Source organism: Mus musculus, chromosome 12 (genome assembly GCF_000001635.26).
Source record: "Mus musculus strain C57BL/6J chromosome 12, GRCm38.p6 C57BL/6J".
Lineage (NCBI taxonomy): Eukaryota > Metazoa > Chordata > Mammalia > Rodentia > Muridae > Mus > Mus musculus.
The window spans coordinates 3,632,003-3,654,713 of record NC_000078.6 but is presented as its reverse complement, the minus strand read 5'-3'; the positions used below and the strand labels follow the sequence as shown (position 1 = coordinate 3,654,713).

Below are 22,711 nucleotides of genomic sequence, written 5' to 3'. Positions count from 1 at the left end.
GAGAGCTTGCCTGCAGAGAGTGCTCTGACCACTGAAACTCAGAGGAGAGAGCTAGTCTCCCAGGTTTGCTGATAGAGGCTAACAGAATCACCAGAGAAACAATCTCTAACCAGAGACAACTATAACAACTAACTCCAGAGATTACCAGATGGTGAAAGGTAAACATAAGAATCTTACTAAAAGAAACCAAGACCACTCACCATCATCAGAACCCAGCACTCCCACATTGCCCAGTCCAGGGCACCCCAACGCACCTGAAAAGCTAGACCTGGATTTAAAAGCATATCTCATGATGATGGTAGAGGACATCAAGAAGGACTTTAATAACTCACTTAAAGAAATACAGGAGAACACTGCTAAACAGGTAGAAGACCTTAAAGAGGAAGCACAAAAGTCCCTTAAAGAATTGCAGGAAAACACAACCAAACATGTGATGGAATTGAATAAAACCATCCAAGACCTAAAAAGGGAAGTAGACACAATAAAGAAAACCCAAAATGAGGCAACACTGGAGATAGAAACCCTAGGAAAGAAATCTGGAACCATAGATGTGAGCATCAGCAACAGAATACAAGAGATGGAAGAGAGAGTCTCAGGTGCAGAAGTGCACACAGTAATACTGGGAGACTTCAACACACCACTTTCACCAATGGACAGATCATGGAAACAGGAACTAAACAGGGACACAGTGAAACTAACAGAAGTTATGAAACAAATGGATCTAACAGATATCCACATAACATTTTATCCTAAAACAAAAGGATATACCTTCTTCTCAGCACCTCGAGGTACCTTCTCCAAAATTGACCACATAATTGGTCACAAAACAAGCCTCAACATATTCAAAAATATTGAAATTGTCCCATGCATCCTATCACACCATGGACTAAGGCTGATTTTCAATAACAAAATAAATAATAGAAAGCCAACATTCACGTGGAAACTGAACAAAACTCTTCTCAATGATACCTTGGTCAAGGAAGGAATAAAGAAAGAAATTAAGGACTTTTTAGAGTTTAATGAAAATGAAGCCACAACATACCCAAACTTATGGGACACAATGAAAGCATTTCTAAGAGGAAAACTCATAGCTCTGAGTGCCTCCAAAAAGAAACTAGAGAGAGCACACACTAGCAGCTTGACAACACATCTAAAAGCTCTAGAAAAAAAGGGAAGCAAATTCACCCAAGAGGAGTAGACGGCAGGAAATAATCAAACTCAGGGGCGAAATCAACCAATTGGAAACAAGAAGAACTATTCAAAGAATCAACCAAACGAGGAGCTGGTTCTTTGAGAAAATCAACAAGATAGATAAACCCTTAGCCAGACTCTCTAGAGGGCACAGGGACAGCATCCTAATTAACAAAATCAGAAATGAAAAGGGAGACATAACAACAGATCGTGAAGAAATCCAACACACCATCAGATCCTTCTACAAAAGGCTATACTCAACAAAACTGGAGAACCTGGATGAAATGGACAAGTTTCTAGACAGATACCAGGTACCAAAGTTAAATCAAGATCAGGTTAATGATCTATACAGTCCCATATCCCCTAAGGAAATAGAAGCAGTCATTAATAGTCTCCCAACCTAAAAAAGTCCAGGACCAGATGGGTTTAGTGCAGAGTTCTATCAGACCTTCAAAGAAGATCTAATCCCAGTTCTTCACAAACTATTCCACAAAATAGAAACAGAAGGTACTCTACCCAACTCATTCTATGAAGCCACAAGTACTCTGATACCTAAACCACAAAAAGACCCAACAAAGATAGAGAACTTCAGACCAATTTCCCTTATGAATATTGACGCAAAAATCCTCAATAAAGTTCTTGCTAACCGAATCCAAGAACACATCAAAACAATCATCCATCCTGACCAAGTAGATTTCATCCCAGGGATGCAGGGATGGTTCAATATACGGAAATCCATCAACGTAATCCAGTATATAAACAAACTCAAAGACAAAAACCACATGATCATCTCATTAGATGCGGAGAAAGCATTTGACAAAATCCAACACCCATTATGATAAAAGTCTTGGAAAGATCAGGAATTCAAGGCCCATACCTAAACATAATAAAAGCAATCTACAGCAAACCAGTAGCCAACATCAAAGTAAATGGTGAGAAGCTGGAAGCAATCCCACTAAAATCAGGGACTAGACAAGGCTGCCCACTCTATCCGTACCTATTCAACATTGTACTTGAAGTCCTAGCCAGAGCAATTCGACAACAAAAGGAGATCAAAGGGATACAAATTGGAAAGGAAGAAGTCAAAATATCACTTTTTGCAGATGATATGATAGTATATATAAGTGACCCTAAAAATTCCACTAGAGAACTCCTAAGCCTGATGAACAGCTTCAATGAAGTAGCTGGATATAAAATTAAGTCAAACAAGTCAATGGTCTTTCTGTATACAAAGGATAAACAGGCTGAGAAAGAAATTAGGGAAACAACACCCTTCTCAATAGTCACAAATATTATAAAATACCTTGGCGTGACTCTAACTAAGGAAGTGAAAGATCTGTATGATAAGAACTTCAAGTCTCTGAAGAAAGAAATTAAAGAAGATCTCAGAAGATGGAAAGATCTCCCATGCTCAGGGATTGGCAGGACCAATATAGTAAAAATGGCTATCTTGCCAAAAGCAATATACAGATTCAATACAATCCCCATCAAAATTCCAACTCAATTCTTCAACGAATTAGAAAGGGCAATCGGCAGATTCATCTGGAATAACAAAAAACTTAGGATAGCAAAAACTCTTCTCAAGGATAAAAGAACCTCTGGTGGAATCACCATGCCTGACCTAAAGCTGTACTACAGAGCAATTGTGATAAAAACTGCATGGTACTGGTATGTTGACAGACAAGTAGACCAATGGAATAGAATTGAAGACCCAGAGATGAACCCATACACCTATGGTCACTTGATCTTTGACAAGGGAGCTAAAACCATCCAGTGGAAAAAAGACAGCATTTTCAACAAATGGTGCTGGCACAACTGGCGGTTATCATGTAGAAGAATGCAAATTGATCCATTCCTATCTCCTTGTACTAAGGTCAAATCTAAGTGGATTAAGGAACTCCACATAAATCTAGAGACACTGAAACTTATAGAGGAGAAAGTAGGGAAAAGCCTTGAAGATATGGGTACAGGGGAAAAATTCCTGAATAGAACAGCAATGGCTTGTGCTGTAAGATCGAGAATCGACAAATGACCTCATAAAGTTTGCAAAGCTTCTGTAAGGCAAAAGACACCATCAATAAGACAAAAAGGCCACCAACAGATTGGGAAAGGATCTTTACCTATCCTAAATCAGATAGGGGACTAATATCCAATATATATAAAGAACTCAAGAGGGTGGACTCCAGAAAATCAAATAACTCCATTAAAAATGGGGCTCAGAGCTAAACAAAGAATTCTCACCTGAGGAATACCGAATTACTGAGAAGCACCTGAAAAAATGTTCAACATCCTTAATCATCAGGGAAACGCAAATCAAAACAACCCTGAGATTCCATCTCACACCAGTCAGAATGGCTAAGATCAAAAATTCAGGTGACAGCAGATGCTGGCCAGGATGTGGAGAAAGAAGAACACTCCTCCATTGTTGGTGGGATTGCAAGCTTGTACAACCACTCTGGAAATCAGTCTGGCGGTTCCTCAGAAAACTGGACATAGTACTACTGGAGGATCCCTCAATACCTCTCCTGGGCATATATCCAGAAGATGTTCCAACCGGTAAGAAGGACACATGCTCCACTATGTTCATAGCAGCCTTATTTATAATAGCCAGAAGGTGGAAAGAACCCAGATGCCCCTCAACAGAGGAATGGATACAGAAAATGTGGAACATTTACACAATTGAGTACTCCTCAACTATTAAAAAGAATGATTTTATGAAATTCCTAGGCAAATGGTTGGACTTGGAGGGCATCATCCTGAGTGAGGTAACCCAATCAGAAAAGAACTCACACAATATGTACTCACTGATAAGTGGATATTAGCCCAGAAACTTAGGATACCCAAGATATAAGATACAATTTGCTAAATGCATGAAACTCAAGAAGAACGAAAACCAAAGTGTGGACACTTTGCCCCTTCTTAGAATTGGGAACAAAACACCCATGGAAGGAGTTACAGAGACAAAGTTTGGAGCTGTGACGAAAGGATGGACCATCTAGAGACTGCCACATCCAGGGATCCATCCCATAATCAGCTTCCAAACCCTGACACCATTGCATACACTAGCAAGATTTTGCTGAAAGGACCCTGATATAGCTGTCTCTTGTGAGACTATGCCAGGGCCTAGCAAACACAGAAGTGGATACTCACAGTCAGCTATTGGATGGATCACAGGGCCCCCAATGGAGGAGCTAGAGAAAGTATCCAAGGAGCTAAAGGGATCTGCAATCCTACAGGTGGAACAACAATATGAACTAACCAGTACCCCCCTGGAGCTCGTATCTCTAGCTGCATATGAATCAGAAAATGGCCTAGTTGGCCATCAGTGGAAAGCAGGCCCATTAGTCGTGCAAACTTTATATGCCTCAGTACAGGGGAAAGACAGGGCCAAGAAGTGGAAGTGGGTGGGGGAGCGTGTGGGGGACTTTTGGGATAGCATTAGAAATGTAAATGAAATAAATACCCAATAAAAAAATAGAAAAAAGAAAATCTTCACAAGAGTCTTGAGAGGCTCAAATAAGTAAGAATTCATTCATGGATTCTACACTGGTTTGCTGTTTATTTGTTTGTTGGTGGAGGATAAAGTCTTAACACAGGCTGCCTGAATCATGGTAATCCTGGATCACACTCCCAAGCACTGGAACTGTGGAAATAAATTACCACACGCAGCTTATACTTCACTTATATATGCTATAACTCAGAGAAAGAGCTCAAGGGTGCATAGCAGGTGCTTCTGCGAACCATAGAGCAGTACTCAGTCACTGACTTTCAAAGAGATGAAAAATCCTCCCTTTGGAAAAGTACCATAAATGAGCAAGTTCAGACTACAGGCGTATAACCCTTTGCTCTCCACACCCAACGCCTAGAATGAGATCCTCACTGAAGCTCCACAGCAAAGCCTGTCTCAGCGAGGGCAAGATTCTAACCCAAAACCTACGCAACAAACACTGCCAGTCAATTAGCATAGTGGGCTATAGTACTTTACCTAAGGTAGGAAAATGACAATCAAGATATCTTTACTTAGTAGCCAAACAAAAAAGAAAGAGATTACGTAGAGGGGCGGATTTCTGAGTTTGAGGCCAGCCTGGTCTACAGAGTGAGTTCCAGGCAAAGTGAGTTTCAGGCCAGCTAAGACTACACAGAAAAACCCTGACTTAAAAAAAACAAAACCAACCAACCAACCAAACAAACAAAAAACTGTAGTAGGTCAAAGATGTGAAGAAAAATACTTAATGAGATTCATATTGCATGGTCTATAAACATCACAGATAGAGAAGACATCAATCTTTAGGCAAATGTTGGTTTTGTTGGTTTTGTTTTGAGACCAAATCTCACTTTGTATACCAGGCTGGCCTGGAACTCACAGAGCTCTGACTCCTTCTGCCCCTCAGTAATGGGGTTGCAGGTATACACCACTGTGCTTGGCCACCAAGTAAGTATTATTTAAAAGCTACTTATGAAGGTTAGAATAGTAATGTGGCTGTGATTATAAATAGTCTTTCTCCAACCTAAGAGAACCATATATGACTCCTTTATTACACCCTGCTTTCTTCCCCTGTGCCTTATAGACACAATCAAGCTGAGAGGAAAACTGGCTTGAAGAAAGGACTTCAAACCCAACTGAAGGCTCAAGGGAACACGAGGAAGAAACCCTTTGTATCATTTTTAAATAAGAAGAAACATACTTTTTACTTTGCAAAGGACCATTTTAAATACAGTTAACATTTGCACCTCCCAGAAGATTTAAAAGTCTTCTTTTAAAGCTCACTGAGGGCTGGAGAGATGGCTCAGTGGTTAAGTGCACTGACTACTCTCCCGAAGGCCCTGAGTTCAATTCCCATGAACCACATGGTGGCTCATAACCATCTGTAATGGGACCTAATGCCCTCTTCTGGTGTGTCTGGAATAAAAAAAAGCGATAGTATACTCATATAAAATAATAAATAAATCTTTAAAAAAAAAAAGAGTATCTTTAGAACTCAGTTAGGAGGAACCTCAGCACCTGTGTTGACATTAAGTTTTCGTGACACCACATCCTATCGGTCAGGGCACCTGCAGGATACCCGACCAAGTACTACACATGAGCCAAGTGAATAGTTGAGAGTACGTGATCGAAGACAAGAAGTGAGTTACCCAAGAGGAATGCTCCTTCATCTGGTGCTGGTTGCTGTGAGCGCCGCTGGCATGGCCACGCCAAAAGCAGTTCTGGCAGAGCTGGTAGTTGTGGCACTGCTGGCATCGGTATCGGAAGCCCATCATGCTCTCGCAGTGACAGTAGGAGCATTCCACAGGATGGAAGACTGGTGGCCAGCAAAAGAGGGGACAGAGAACAAGACAGTGTCAGCTGAGGACAGAACAATACGGAGGAAAGCAAAACCTACTGCAACAGCACGGTGGAAACAGACAGACCAAAAACTCTAAACTGTCTGGCTTCTGACACTGCATTTCCAAGAAATACGAGAGTGTTGGCAAGAGTGTGCACTCAGAAGCCAAGCCATCACCTGGTACAGCTCCAGCATCGGTACAGTCAACATTTGTAAAGTTTTACGTTAATATTAAATGTCACAGTTTAGTAGTAGAATTATCAAATGCACTCTGGGACTTTAGGTTGAGCATGTATGTCTTCATGACTTTCTTCCAGTCTCTTCTGAGCACGTGAACATGTGAACACAGTGGGGAGGTAAGAGGCAGCCCAGGCAGATCAGTGAGTGGCTCTGTCACTAGGACTGCTCAGAGACTGCTGCTTCTGTAAGGTACAATATGAACCAGTTGCCTTCATCACATCTGGATTTGTAAACCAACACAATAAATATAACTTCTGCTTAAACAAATAAGTATATAAGTCCCTTTGGGGGGGGGTGTTCTTTTGTTTCATTTCTTTTTTTTGTTGTTGTTTTGGTTTTTTTGAGACAGGGTTTCTCTGTATAGCCCTGGCTGTCCTGGAACTCACTTTGTAGACCAGGCTGACCTCGAACTCAGAAATCCGCCTGCCTCTGCCTCCCGAGTGCTGGGATTAAAGGTGTGCACCACCACCACCTGGCTTTGTTTCATTTCTTTTTTCTTTTCTTTTTTTTAAAGATTTATTTATTTATTATATCTAAGTACACTGCAGCTGTCTTCAGACACTTCACACACTTCAGAAGAGGGAGTCAGATCTCCTTACGGATGGTTGTGAGCTACCATATGGTTGCTGGGACTTGAACTCAGGACCTTCAGAAGAGCAGTCGGGTGCTCTTAACCGCTGAGCCATCTCACCAGCCCCTTGTTTCTTTTGTTAAATGAGGTCTTATGTCTTCCAGGCTGGGTGTGAACACAATATATATAGCCAATGATGCCAGCCAATTTCTGACACTCTTATGTCTACCTCCTAAGTACTGGGATTACAGGTATATGTCACCACGTGCAGCTTTTCAATTTATCTTTTAAATAGTAATTCAAAACACAGGAAAGACACCAAACTAAACCAACCTCCTAATATACCATAATTTTAGGACTTATTTGCCACTTATGAGTAAGATGTATAGGGCTAGAGAGATGGCTCAGTGGTTAAGAGCACTGTCTGCTCTTCCAGAGGTCCTGAGTTTGATTCCCAGCAACCACATGGTGGCTAACAACCATCTGTAATGGGATCTGATGTCTTCTTCTGGTGTGTCTGAGGATAGCCACAGTATACTCACATACATAACATAAATAAATAAATCTTAAAAAAGTAAGACATATAAACAAGTGTCAATGTGATAGACAAATGGTTTTATTTCTAAACATTTCAAAGTTTTCATAACATTTTTCTGTCTCTAAGAAGACATAATATCACTAAATATGTAAGTACATCATCAATAACACATTATATACAAAAATGATAGTAAAATATTCTTATGGCTAATAATAGATCATGACAAATGAGACTCTTTTTCACTCCTCAAAGCAGATATAAGATAATTTGTGAAAACCAATTGGACATGAAACTAATAAAATACTTAAGAGTATATAAGCACCTCTCCTCTAAGAACCAAGAACAGCTTAGCAATTTAACTACTTATGTGCCTACTCAGAAACTCTTATTTAAGAATTTAGCTGCTTTAAAAGTCTAGTCCTGATAAACTTCCGTTGCTGCTCTAGCCCCTCTCTTTCCAAGCTGCTAGCGCTCCTGCGAACATGGTGAACGTACCTAAAACCTGCCGGACATTCTGCAAGGAATGAGGGAAGCACCCACCCCACAAGGTGACACAAGAAGGGCAAGGACTCTTTGTATGCCTAGGGAAAGCGGTGTTATGACAGGAAACAGAGTGGCTATGGTGGGCAGACCAAGCCTATTTTCCGCTAAAAGGCTAAAACTACAAAGAAGATTGTGCTGAGACTGGAGTGCATTGAGCCCAATTGCAGATCTAAGAGGATGCTGGCTGTTAAGAGATGCAAGCATTTTGAATTGGGAGGCGACAAGAAGAGAAAGGGCCAAGTGATCTAGTTCTAAGCATATTTTGTTATGAAGACAATAAAATCTTGACCTTTCAACCCCCCCTCCAAAGTCTAGTCCTTTAGAAAAGTAAGCCTGAGGCTGGCGAGATGGCTCAGCGGGTAAGAGCACTGACTGCATTTCCGAAGGTCCCGAGTTCAAATCCCAGCAACCACATGGTGGCTCACAACCATCTGTAATGAGATCTGACACCCTCTTCTGGTGTGCCTGAAGACAGCTACAGTGTACTTACATATAATAAATAAATCTTCAAAAAAAAGAAAAGTAAGCCTGGAATCTCAGGGTTGTTTTGATTTGCATTTCCCTGATGATTAAGGATGCTGAACATTTTTCTAGGTGCTTCTCAGCCATTCGGTATTCCTCAGGTGAGAATTCTTTGTTTAGCTCTGAGCTCCATTTTTTAATGGGGTTATTTGATTTTTCTGGAGTTCATCTTCTTGAGTTCTTTATACATTTTGGATATTAGTCCCCTATCTGATTTAGGATTGGTAAAGATCCTTTCCCAATCTGTTGGTGGCCTTTTTGTCTTATTGACAGTGTTTTTTGCATCCCATAATCAGCCTCCAAACACAGACACCATTGCATGCCAGCAAGATTTTGCTGAAAGACCCTGATATAGCTGTCTCTTGTGAGGCTATGCCGGTGCCTGGCAAACACAGAAGTGGATGCTCACAGTCAGCTATTGGATGGAACACAGGGCCCCCAATGGAGGAACTAGAGAAAGCACCCAAGGAGCTGAAGGGGTCTGCAACCCTATAGGTGGAACAACAATATGAACTAACCAGTACTCCCCGGAGCTGTGTCTCTAGCTGCATATGTAGCAGAAGATGACCTAGTCAGCCATCACTGGGAAGAGAGGCCCCTTGGTATTGCAAACTTTATATGCCCCAGTACAGGGGAATGCCAGGGCCAAGAAGTGGGAGTGGGTGGTTAGGGGAGTGGTGGACTTTTGGATAGCATTTGAAATGTAAATGAAGAAAATACCTAATTAAAAAAAAGAGAGAGAGAGAGAGAAGCGAGGAGGAGGGGTCTGCTCAATCAGCAGCCCTCTGCCATGCCCTCTGCCCTCTTGTGGCAGAGGGAGACAGGCAAACCTGGAGAGAAAGAAGGCTACATAGAAAAGTGAAGGCCTTCCCTTTAACACATTCATACAACCCGAATATGGAAATAAACAGCAAAAAGCACCAAGAGGGGTCTAAGAAGCAAGAATCATTTCAATTCAAAGTGAAAACATCTACTTTACAGGCAAATCAAACTACGAGGAAAGACCTAGCAGCATATTCAAGGTAAACTGGTAAAAATGGGACTGGAAAGAAGACATGGTGAGTGGACTGCCCGCCCCACAAACATCAGGACCTGAATTCAGATCCCTAACACATACAGAAAGGCTGAGTGTGGCCAAACAAGCCAACATCTAACACTGGGTGGGAGAGCAGCAGAGAAAGGTAGGTTCCTGGAGCTCGCGGCCAGCCAGGCCATTCAATCGGGAACTTCTATGTTCACTGAGTGTCTGTCTCAAAAGATAATGAAAGACATCCAGTGTCAATTCTGACCTCCACATGCATGTGCTTGCATACACACACACACACACACACACACACACACAATCATAAAGGGAAAAATAGAAGACAAGAGGCCCAGAACTAAATTTTATCTTAGTGATGTTTTAATTATTCAAAATCAACTAAAGTTTGATTGCTAATCTTGCAGGGCTACAGTTTTCTGATAAATTAAGAGGGAAAAAGAAATTCCTGACCACAGCAGATAAATATAAACATACGACTGCCTGCAATCTCAGGGTGAAAGAAATGTGTCCATACCATCATGTTTTATTATTTCTAGAATCCTCAGTGTCATAACTTCCACTTTTGTGACGAAATAAATATTATTTCCCAAACAAAAGCCACAACTTCAAATGATGTCATGCCAAGCAAATGTCACTTACAACTTTTCACGATAATAGCTAAGAACACTGCAGTTTCTTCCTCCCTATAACCCGAGGGATGAAGGGTCAAGCTGTGCTCACCATTCTCAACATGGGCAAGCCTGTGCATGAGAGGTAGCCAGACAAGGCACTGGGGAGGAGGATCAGCCATCATGGTGTCTAAAAACATATTCAGCATTATCTTCTTCTGTGAAGAGAAGAGAAAACAAGTGCACTTTATATCTTCCAAGGGTCTTTAAAGTTGTTTTAGGATTCTCCCAACCGAGCAGGAATGAACTGCATGTGAAATTATCACAATCATGACTACATACATTTGAATATACACCCAGCACTTGTATCTGAAAATTAATCTCTACCAGTAAGATTCTGCCTCTAAAAAGAGCTGTTTAGTGTCTTCGCCTCCTCCTTTGACCAGTAAGAAAAAGGAAGATAGCATTTAAATAGCTGCTCGTGTCCAACCCAAACCAGACACAGAGCCAGAGCCCAGTGTTCTGAGCACCATTTCTGCTGTCCTGTGAGGGAGACAGACATCACACTCCTGCTCATAAAACATCTACAATGACAGAAACTAAGGATGCCTGGTTAGGAGCCATATTTCCAGCATCCTCCACAGTACCTGGCACACAACTGGCACGTAATGAATTTCTTCTGAGTAGCTGGAAATGTGGCTTCACATACATACAGGCAAAACAGCCATACACTTACAATGATACATTTTAAATAAATGATAATTGTTGCAATAAATAATAAAGCAAGGTAAAACACTTATACATCTATATTCGCTCTCTTATTAAATTGTATTTTTCTCTTGCAACAGACAGCTGCCACTCTGTGGAACACTGATATTATTATGCTCCACCGAGACGAGATCTAAGCACAGTTATATGATGCAGACAGAACAAATTTGGAACAATATTTCCAATTAGTAAAGTGCCTTTTTTATCTCTTCTAAGTCACAAAATACATTTCCAGCTCCACGGGGGAAAGAAACTGGACAAAAGACTATGCAATGCCGTTAGAAGTCTGCAGCTGTAACATACAACCATGGTGCGCACTTCAAACAGCACTCAGAGCAAAGCCAGGAGAGGTGACAAACACCTATAATTCCAGCACTTGGAAGTCTGAGGCAGAAGGATCACACATTCCATTTCAGCCTGAGCCACACCATGAGATCATGTCTCAAATAACAACAAGGGTCAATAGGATGGCTCTTCGGAGAAATGTGTTCACCAAGCAAGCCAGGGACCTGCTCTTGAATCCCAGGACTCACAGGAAAGTGAAAGGAGAGAACCAACTCCATGTGAATAGCATGGCATGGGCAGGCATGCATGTGTGTGCACATGTACACAGACAGAGTAAGAAACTAAAAACAAAACAGAACAGAAACAAAGATAGGCATACAGGTGGTCTAAGACCACGCGCCAGCCCAGCCATGTAAGATGGGTAGAGGTGGGAGCTACAGCTCCGTGAGAACTTGTCTAATATGTGTAAGGTCCCGAGTCTGATCCCCAAGACCAGAAAAAGATATTGTACATGGAGACTGGTACAGGAGAAGGAAGAGCAAAGCAAAAATGACATTCAGAATTCCTTTCCTTTTTCTCCCAAGCAAAAAGTATTGGCACCAGGGGACGCAGGACAGTCCATCACAGCATCTGCCCACAGGACGCCCATCATACCAAATACAAGAACACACACTCACTCCTGGGTCTTTTGGCAACTACAAATATACTGGCCCTAGAATACATTAACCGGAAGTCACTCTAACTGAGAATATCTCTGAAGAAAAAACTAGAGGGAAAATAGAAACGGAAGGTAGAGTAGAGGCATAGTGAGAGAAAAATATTGCAGTAGAAACCTAGAAAAAAAATGGCTTGTACTGAAGGGATGGCAGACTTAGGGCATCAAGATGGGGAAGTAAAAGGCAGAGGCCAGCAGGGGGCATTAGTTTCATAGCCTCCCCACACCATTATCTTCATTCCACTTAGACTATCACTGCCTTTCACTCTCTCCCGAGAGTACAATGGGGCTTGCCAGATGCATCATGACACAGCTGCAGTTACCTGAAAAAACGATCCTGAGAGGGCTTTTCCCTTTCAAATATGTAGCAGAATGAGGCAAATACAAATAGTAGCTTTCATTCAACATTAAACTTTTTGTTTTATACAGTCTTCAGTTTTAATCATTTAACAGCTGCCTGATAGGCTAAGCAGAAACGACACATTTATAACTCTCTGAGAAAATGTTAGCTATCTGCATTGTTGAATATAATTCCATATCTTTTCTTAAGAATGATTTTTTTGTTATCCCGTTTTTCCAACTTTTAATACCATCAATTACTATTCTTTTTTTTTTTTAAGATTTATACATTATTACATGTAATTACACTGTAGCTGTCTTCAGACACTCCAGAAGAGGGAGTCAGATCTCATTACAGATGGTTGTGAACCACCATGTGGTTGCTGGGATTTGAATTCAGGACCTTGGAAGAGCAGTCAGTGCTCTTAACTGCTGAGCCATCTCTCCAGCTGAACAATTACTATTCTCTTTTGTTTTCATATTCCTGCATCCTCAGAAGTCTAGCCTCACTGAAACAGTATTAAAGAGCAATTAAAAATAATTCAGCAATAGATTATCATTGTTACAATCTCCAACTCTTCCACCATTTCCAATAAGTACTTTGTATTCTCTGTTGCTCAGTATGTAAATATTTCTCACTGACTGACTTTATAACTTAAAGCAATGTTTGACATTTAGTCTCAAAATGGCATTTGAAAAGTTCTCAGGTGAAAACATTAATATTGTATTTATTTATTACTGCCATGTGTGCAACAGCAGAGGAAAGGTCTAGAGAGTTCTCCCCATCCACCTTTTATGTGAGCTCTGGGACTGAACTCAGATCATCAGGCTGACATGGCAAGCACTTGTACTGGCTGAGCCATTTCAATGGCCTCAATAACATTTAAGACTAACTGCAAACAAACTTTTATAACTACATAATTGCAGGCATGTTTTACCTAGCAAGAGCAAACACACATCAGCTTGAGTTGTAGAACTCATGCATGGAAGGCAGCCGTCCATAACCACTGCCTGGACATGTGGCTCAGGAGTAGAGCACACAAAGCCCTGAGTTCAGCTTTCAATACTACAGAAACAAAAGAAACTGAAAATACTAGTAATCTATCATGACACAACTGTATAGGCTAGTATACTTTTTTTTTTTTTTTTTTTTTTTTTTTTTTTTTTTTTTTTTTTGGTTTTTCAAGACTGGGTTTCTCTGTATAGCCCTGGCTGTCCTGGAACTCACTTTGTAGACCAGGCTGTCCTCGAACTCAGAAATCCACCTGCCTCTGCCTCCTGAGTGATAGGATTAAAGGCATGCGCCACCATGCCCAGCTTAGTATACTTTTAATTAGAGATCTTTTTATCATAGCTTCAAGAAGCATTGTAGTGGCTATTCCTGGTTGTCAACATGACTAGATCTAGGAGGAACTACAATCCAGAAATGTAGGGCACACCTGTGATCCCGATCTTTTTTTTGTTTTGTTTTGTTTTGTTTTGTTTTGTTTTGTTTTGTTTTGTTTTTCCAAGACAGGGTTTCTCTGTGTAGCCCTGGCTGTCCTGGAACTCACTTTGTAGACCAGGCTGGCCTCAAACTCAGAAATCCGCCTGCCTCTGCCTCCCATGTGCTAGGATTAAAGGCGTGTGCCACCACCCCCGGCTTGTGATTCCGATCTTGAGGCAGGAAGACAGAGATTTCTGACCTGGATCTTGAGGCATAGTGGCCATGAAAAGCTTAGGCCCAGGCAAGGTATTACACGCCTTTAATCTGAGGCAAGCAGATATCTGAGTTCAAGGCCAGCCTGGGACAAAGCAAGTTCCAGGTCCAGGCATGCCAGTACACACCTTAAATCTGGGTCATACCTTCTGCTAGAAGCCTACATAAGGACTCTGGATGAAGAAAGATTCACTCTTCTGCTTGCACTTACTTGCCAGCACATCTGTTGGAACCTACTTCTACAGAAGACCAGCTGAAACAACTAGCCTTGTGGGACTGAGCAAGTACTAGATTCTTAAGACTTCCCATTCACAACTGCCCTGTTGGGTTAGCTGGACTACAAACTGTGAGTCATTACAATAAGTTCCCATAATGTATAGAGACAATCCATAAGTTCTGTGACTCTAGAGAACCTTGACTAATACAAGTATTATTTTAAATGTTTTTAAATATCTGAATTGTGGGAGCCAGAGAGATGGATCAACAGTTAAGAGCACTCTTCCAAAAGACCCAGGTTAAATTCTCAGCACCAACATGACAGCTCATAACTGTCTGTACCTTCAGTCCCAGGGTTTCTGATACTCTCACACAGACATAACACCAATGCACAGAAGAAAAAAAAAATTTAAGAAAAGGCTGAAATGCTATATTTTCCTCATTGTAATAATTATTTAATTTGAGAAAAATAATGGAATGATATGGATTAAAAATGAGGGAGCAAGTACAACCATAAGATTAAATCTGTCAAAACTCAAACCAAAAATCCTAGTTTTCTCAGTTATCTGTGAGTTTAAGTCATTGTTCAAGTGTTTAGCAGAGTGGATCATTTTTCAGGCATGCTGCTATTTATGACTGGATATAAAGTTGGAGTCCCTCCCCCAGGGCAGCCCTGAGCTATGAAACACATCATGGCGGTGCAGGATATTGAAGGATTCAGAGCTTCAAGGAGGAAAGGTATCTTAGCAATGATATGAAAGTACAGGCCTTGGTTGCAGGGGAGAAGGCAGTAAGGAAGACTTCTGTTTCACTAGAAGCTAACAAATAAAGACAAGAAATGTGATTGCTTTCACTCACCAAAAATGCAGGTTGCTCAAAACAAGAAAAATGAAAATCAAAGCTGCCCTGAGATAACACTCTCGTCTATCAGACTGGCAAAGACCAAGCAGTACACTGGCAAGGGTCTCCAGGGGACAGATGTGGCTTGGAGGCAGGGTCTGCTCCAGGAATGCCTGCGGAAGAGACAGGCTGAAGGGGGTGGGGGTGGCATACTAGGAACCTTATCAGAAGGCACAAAAAATTCATAAAGTTTTTTTTTTTGTCTTCCAAAAGAGTGGACACATTTTGAGACAACATCTCTCTCTCCAGCTAAGGCTCAGCATATTCAGACAGACAAGCCCTGCTGCTCTTCCTGTTTCTGCTTCCATGCTGGGATCACAAGCACACTACAATCAACCTCAGATCTTTGTACATGAATTCTAGTGATCAAACATGGGCCTTCAGGCTTGCAGGGCAAGCTCTTTACCAACGGAGTCATTTCTCCAGCTTAGAGATGTATTTCAGAAAAGATTTCACATCAAACTTCCTTAAGATTAAAAGGAGTAATAAGACAAAAGAACTTTGTTAGACAAACCACCAGGTCAAGGTCCTCTGATTTTTGAATAACAAATTTTCCCACTTTCCATAAAGCATAGAAAACTATATAGCAGTGTGGTATGAGTAATACCCAAGGTCTAGGAGCATGTCTGCTAGACTGCTACCAGCAAACACCAGGGAAAGAGCCCTTTCAGCCTGACTACAGCCCCCAGGCAGGACTGCGTGGCAAATGCCACTGGACATGTTCTTATACTTAGCAATAAAAATGTTTCAAAAGAGAAGAGTGGGGGGCCACCTGTCATTTCTAAGGGTTCATTTAATAAGACATTCTCCTCTGCAGACCCAACTAGAATGAAACTTCATTTCTAGGGCTCTGTAATTTTTTTTCAGTCTAATTAATGCTAGTGAGACAGGTCTCATTACTATGGCCTCGTTCATAATAAAACCCATTTTATACACTATTTCATCTAAAATGCTCTTAGAAGATCACTTCGAACATGTATCATTATATATACTTTTCCTACCACTAAGGAAGAAAACTACTTAGCCAATTAAACTAACTCAATGGCTTAATTAACGGCAATCACGCATGAGTCAGTCACGCCATGATTCTTAATGAATCAACTCAAAGGATTCCGTACTTTTTACTACCTTCAAACACATTCCTTGATGTAACTAGGAATGATTTTAGTATTTTGGTCATCATCCATCCTGGCTAGTTTTATGTCAACTTGATACAAACTAGAGACATCAGAGAAGAGGGAATCTCAATTGAGAAAATGCCTCTGAGGAGCCAGCTCTAAGACATTAGTGATCAATGACAGAGGACCCAGCCCATTGTGGGTGGTGCCATCCCTGGGATGGTGGTCCTGGGTTCTACAGGAAAGCAGGCTCAGCAGGCCTGTAAGCAGCATGCTCCATTGCCTCTGCATCAGCTCCCGACTCAGGGTTCCTGTGCTGTTTGAGTTCCTGCCCTGACTTTCCTTACAAGATGAACAGCAATATGGAAGTATAAGCCAAATAAAACCTTTCCTCCCAATTTGTTTTCTGGTCAACATAGCAATAGAAACCCTGAGATTTATTACCAGTCTTTGGTAATAAAAAATAACATGGCCAGGCAGTGGTGGTGCATGCCTTTAATCCCAGCACTTGGGAGGCAGAGGCAGGCGGATTTCTGAGTTCAAGGCCAGCCTGGTCTACAGAGTGAGTTCCAGGACAGCCAGGGCTACACAGAGAAACCCTGTCTCGAAAAAACAAAAAATAAAAATAAAAAATAATGAATAAATCACTCCTGGTAAACGTAGTCAAAAGCCACTGGGGTAGGAGGGAGCAGTATTCAGGAAACTCCTAGGTCCTGAATATATATATATACATATATATACATATATATACATATACACACACACATATATAGTATATGTATACACACACATATATTATATATATATATATATATATATATACACACACACACACACACATATAAGATCTATTGTCATCTTTTTGTAGATTACCTCTTTCAAACAAGATGTTGTAAATACCTAATTTTTGCTTTGCAAAATAAATGCACTAATTATCCAACTTACTCTCCTGTTCTGTGTTCACACCTTCTGTGCTTATAGCAACTTATTAATGACTCTGTAACAGTATACATTTTTTGAGAACACTTGACATGACATGTGGATCTAACTCAGTAGCAGTGACAATGTGAACAGTCGTGGTAAAGTTCTCACAAATACAGGAAATAACAATCTACCCAACTGAAACTAAGATGCTACTGGCCATGTTAGATACCTCAACACCAGATATGAAAATGTGAGGATAGGACTTTAGGTCAACAAAACATGGCACTCATCCACAAAAATTACCCAGCTGAAGGGCTGCTGAGGGAGATCATGGAATCCCTTGACTAAAATGCATACAGTATAACACAAATATGCACAATGTACATGCCAGGCAATTCTTGCCAAATTTTATTCAATGTCCCAGAAAGCAAGGTCAGAACAACCAGAAAATGTCTCCAAGTAGAAAGAAAATTCATTTTGGCATATAGCCAGAAGAGCTTGGTTGGATAAAGTAAAATCAGAATGTATCTACAACAGATAAAATAGTACTACTATTTTAAAAACTAACCAATAATAAAAATGTTACCCCTGGGCTGGAGAGATGGCTCAGCGGTTAAGAGCACTGACTGCTCTTCCAAAGGTTCTGAGTCCAAATCCCATCAACTACATGGTGGCTCACAACCACCCATAATGAGATCTGACGCCCTCTTCTGGTGCGTCTGAAGACAGCTACAGTGTACTTAGGTATAATAATAACTAAATCTTCAGGCCAGAGGGGGCAGGGCCAGAGTGAGTGGGGCCAACCAGAGTGAGCAAAAGTCCTGAATTCAAATTCCCAGCAACCACATGATGGCTCACAACCATCAGTACAGCTACACTGTACTCATATACATTAAATAAATAAATAAATAAATAAATAAATAAATAAATAAATAAATAAATTTTTAAAATGGACACCCCTTCCCTACTACCACCTCGTCTCTGCTCTGGGAGAGTGTACCATGGTGTCCATAGCTACTGGGTACCACGATGCACGATGCACCTTCTTTCCCTCCACACTCCTTCCTATGTAACAGGGCCCCAGACCGCAGCTGACTCCATGATGTTAGTGCCATTCAGGCTGTAAAATTTAACACACATACAAAATCACCTGCCAGAACTAAAACAAAGGACTGATCCATCAAAGTCCATAATGTTGGGAATTGATTCTAATGCTTTATCTTATCTTGGCTCCCAAAAACCACACTTCTAGACCTGAGAGTCCCTGCCCCCCCTCCCAGCTGGCCCCTAGGGTCACTTTCCCCATTGGGTCTGGGGTACCTGAGATGAAATATAAATTTTTTTTTTTTTGAGACAGGGTTTCTCTGTATAGTCCTAGCTGTCCTGGAACTCACTTTGTAGACCAGGGTGGCCTCGAACTCAGAAATCCACCTGCCTCTGCCTCCCAAGTGCTGGGATTAAAGGCGTGCGCCACCACCGCCCGGCTAAAATATAAATTTTTAAAGATGTTTAACTCAGGAATACCGGAGGGGAGTGTTTGCTAGGTGCAGTGCCCAACCATTGAGTTAGATGAGGCATATCAAAATTAGCTGGTTCCTGTGCGAGTGCGCATCTGTGTGTCTGCCTTTCATTCTCAGATCCAGAGATCTGCATCTTGGATGGATGCAGGGCACACTCAACCTACTGGGACCCAAAGCAGTTTAATTAACCATTCATTACACTATATAGTTCTGGAAGAGTCTCAAATGTACTAAACTTCCTTTTCAGTTCTGTAATTCTGTTTTGGCTAACTGTTCTTATTAACTGAAATATGTCAACAAAAACATGGTCTTTGTGCTTAAAAACTTATCCTGAAAAAGGCTCAGGGCTACAATGGGGTCCTGAGCACCCAGTGTTGTAGCTGGCCAGCTAATAAAGACTTTGTGTTGGCTCAAACTTGTGTCTGAGCAGTCCTCTCTGGTGAATACCCCACAATACCACCCACTCTACGTTCATATTGCCCTTCATATACATTAAATAAATAAATGTCTTGAGACAACTCTTCAAGTTGAAGTCAGAGCTGAAAGAAAGAAAGAAAGAAAGAAAGAAAGAAAGAAAGAAAGAAAGAAAGAAAGAAAGGAAGAAGGAAAGAAAGAAAGAAAGAAAGAAAGAAAGAAAGAAAGAAAGAAAGAAAGAGAGAGAGAGAGAGAGAGAGAGAGAGAGAGACAGAGAGACAGAGAGACAGAGAGACAGACAGACAACGGGAAAATCTTCCAAAACAAAAACACAATCTTCCTCCAAAACTTGGAAGTCTAGAAAATTGGGGAGATTTACATTCATTTTCTGTTTATTTTTAGTAAGTTTTAAACTTGTAAATTCAGTCTGTTGGTTTATAACCACTGAGATTCACTCAGGCAAACATTAGGGCTTAAGTCCTATACTCTATTCCTCTTCACTATTAGGAAAAAATTCCTACATGGATCCAACTTATCAAACTAAACACTGAGTCCTGATTTCATAACCGAGTACAGCCCAGCCCCTGACTTGTTCTCACTGCAGATGTGTGTGCCTTTATCCATGAATATTGCAGTTGATTTTTTTTTAATGGCTTTTTGAAACAGGGTTTCTCTGTGTAGTTCTGGCTGTCCTGGAACTTGCTTCCTTAGAGCAAGGCTGGCCTCAAACTTACAAAGATCCACCTGACTCTGTCTCCCCAGAGCTGAGATTAAAGGTGTGAGTCACCACCTGGCTTGCTTCCTCTTTCCTTCCTTCGGTTTTGTTTTTTTGTTTGTTTGTTTTGTTTTGTTTGTGACAGGGTCACTATATAACCCTAACTGTCCTGGAACTGGCTATGTAGACCAGGCTGACCTCAAAGTCACAGAAATCCACCTGCCTCTGGCCCCCAAATTCTGGGATTAAAGACATGCACCACCAAGATTGGCCCAGATTAAATTATTTTAAGTAAATATCAAAATCAAAAAATTAACATTTAGTAGCAGGATACTATTATCTGGTTATAAACTTTGCTCAAATGTTTCCAACTTTCTATGTAACAGAAAAACAGGCAAACAAAAAACCCTAGACCATTCCATTTTCAACTCTCTTTAGACTCTAGTCCAGAATGTTTCCTCTGCCTTTCATGACTCTAATAATTTTGTGTATTGGCTGACTACACTGCTACATGGGTTTACCAAGACTCATATGTGGCTCTATTGAGGTGCCACAACTGGACCCTTGAATGTTTCCACAATATTCCATCCAAACTGTGAGGTCTCAGAGGAAGGTCTGAGCAGGAGAGCAGCCTATCTCAGGCTGCCCAACTGTTAAGTTTCTCCCAACCTTTCTGACATGACTGCTGGCTGGGCTGAAGTCATGTCCCCTGTCTGGTAGTCTCCCAACCATAAAGCTGTTTCCTTTGGTAATTAAGTATCTTCTGGGAAGATTTCTATTAGTTTTAAACTAGATTTTTTGTTCCTGATCTTTGTGTTTCTCATAACTTTCTAAATGCAGTATTACGGCTCTTTTATCTGTTCTCTGCCTTGAGTTAACTACTCTTGAGTCTCTCCTTTCTCTACAATCTCTGAGCTGGAGTTCAGCAATCAGGGATTTGCTTATACCAGACTCTAGGTAAAGGCCAAGAAAAGAAGTCAAACTTCTGACTGTGTCACGGGCGAGCTCATTGTACCCTAAAGGGGAAGAAGAATGCTGTGCAGAAAACAATGACCCAGCATCACTACAGCTTTAGGTCAAAATTCCTGTAGTTAAAATTTAAAGAACATTACTTGACAAAAAGAAGAGAAAAAACATGCATCACTCACAACAATTTTTTTTTTCTTTAAAATACTTAGATGGCTTTTGTTTTGTTGGTACCTTTGGCCTCCTGGCTGCTCCACCTGGTTACCCTCTCTCCCCTCCTTCTTCCTCTCCCCCTCCCCCCACATAGCCCAGCTAAGTCTGGTCATGTCCACTCTGAGCTCTCCCAGATGTCCCTACTGCTACCTACACTCTCTTTTATCTATAATAAACTTTCTCCTCCACCATAAAAACAAAACAAAAATAACAAAAAAACTTCAAATGTCCCCCTAGTAAGAACAAGAGTCCTCAGGTGAACTTCCATCCCGTCTCCTGCTTTTCCTCAGCATCCTCCCTTTAAAGCTGCTTGCGAGAAGCCACCCGGGATCTGGTCAAAAGAGGCTCCTTAGCCCCAGGTTCTGTCAATGTCCTTACCTGCTGCGGAAAACAGGTACGGACTGCATGCTCTGTGTAACCAAAGGATGGCCCTTCAAAGACAGCTGTTGGGAGCTTCAGGGCTTCCTTCAGGAACTGGTCAAGCTTTCCAAACATCATTAAGCCATTGGAATCTGACATCTGGGAGAAAATGTCTGTAAGAACAAAAGCAAATAAAGACAAACAATAAGAAAATACAGTCTCTTGAAAATTATAAATGGCTCTGTTATTTCTATACCACTAAAAAGGCATCATTCAAAGGTACCATAAAATTACAATTTTTAATTAACATTCAAATCATTCTCCTACTTATTAACACCACGTAGTCATTTGGCTCACAAGGCCCCTCAATTCTATTTAAGATTCTACCTACACATTAAGTGAAAAAAAATTCCTGTACGTCCACTTACCTTTCTAAAAGTTTTAAACAGAACGTGTACACATGAGAATAGTGACCACAGAGACCAGAGGAGGGTGGTCTTACAGGAACTGCAGTTACAGGCAGTTGTGAGCTCCCTGCTGTAGGGGTGGAAAATCAAATCCAGGTCCTCTGCAAGAGCAGCAAGCTCTTAACTGCTGAGCCGTCTCTCCATCCCCCACCTTTGTAAATTCATGGATCTGAAGGATAACTGGCTTTTATTTGTACAGCCCACTGTTCCAAGAAAATTTTGAAACAGCATGTCTTTATTCCTTACTGTGTTTATAAGACATAAACATAGCACATAGAAAGCAGAGGCAGGAGAATGAAACTATATAGCAATTTCAAAATCAGCCTGAAGGACATGAGACCCTGTACAGGAATAGGAATAAAGAGTAGATTTTTGCCGGGCAGTGGTGGTGCACGCCTTTAATTCTAGCACTCGGGAGGCAGAGGCAGGTGGATTTCTGAGTTTGAGGCCAGCCTGGTCTACAGAGTGAGTTCCAGGACAGCCAGGGCTATACAGAGAAACCCGTAGATTTTT

The 22,711-nt window shown here is 41.1% G+C and overlaps 1 protein-coding gene and 1 pseudogene across 25 annotated transcripts in view; one reads left to right on the top strand and one right to left on the bottom strand.

Annotated features, from left to right (window-relative positions):
- Positions 1–22,711, bottom strand: part of Dtnb (dystrobrevin, beta) — a 213,115-nt gene that overhangs the window by 130,773 nt on the left and 59,631 nt on the right. For all 25 annotated transcript variants that reach the window (NR_027869.2, NR_027870.2, NR_149729.1 and 22 more), the window contains 3 exons: positions 21,750–21,904; positions 10,692–10,797; positions 6,325–6,491 (listed from right to left, as the gene is read on the bottom strand). Coding sequence is in view for 22 of the 25 variants with exons in the window: in XM_017314955.2 (XP_017170444.1) it covers positions 6,325–6,491; positions 10,692–10,797; positions 21,750–21,904 (428 nt within the window). In the remaining 3 variants the exon portion in view is untranslated. The remainder of the gene's footprint in view (positions 1–6,324; positions 6,492–10,691; positions 10,798–21,749; positions 21,905–22,711) is intronic.
- On the top strand, positions 8,347–8,707 carry Gm50591 (annotated as a pseudogene).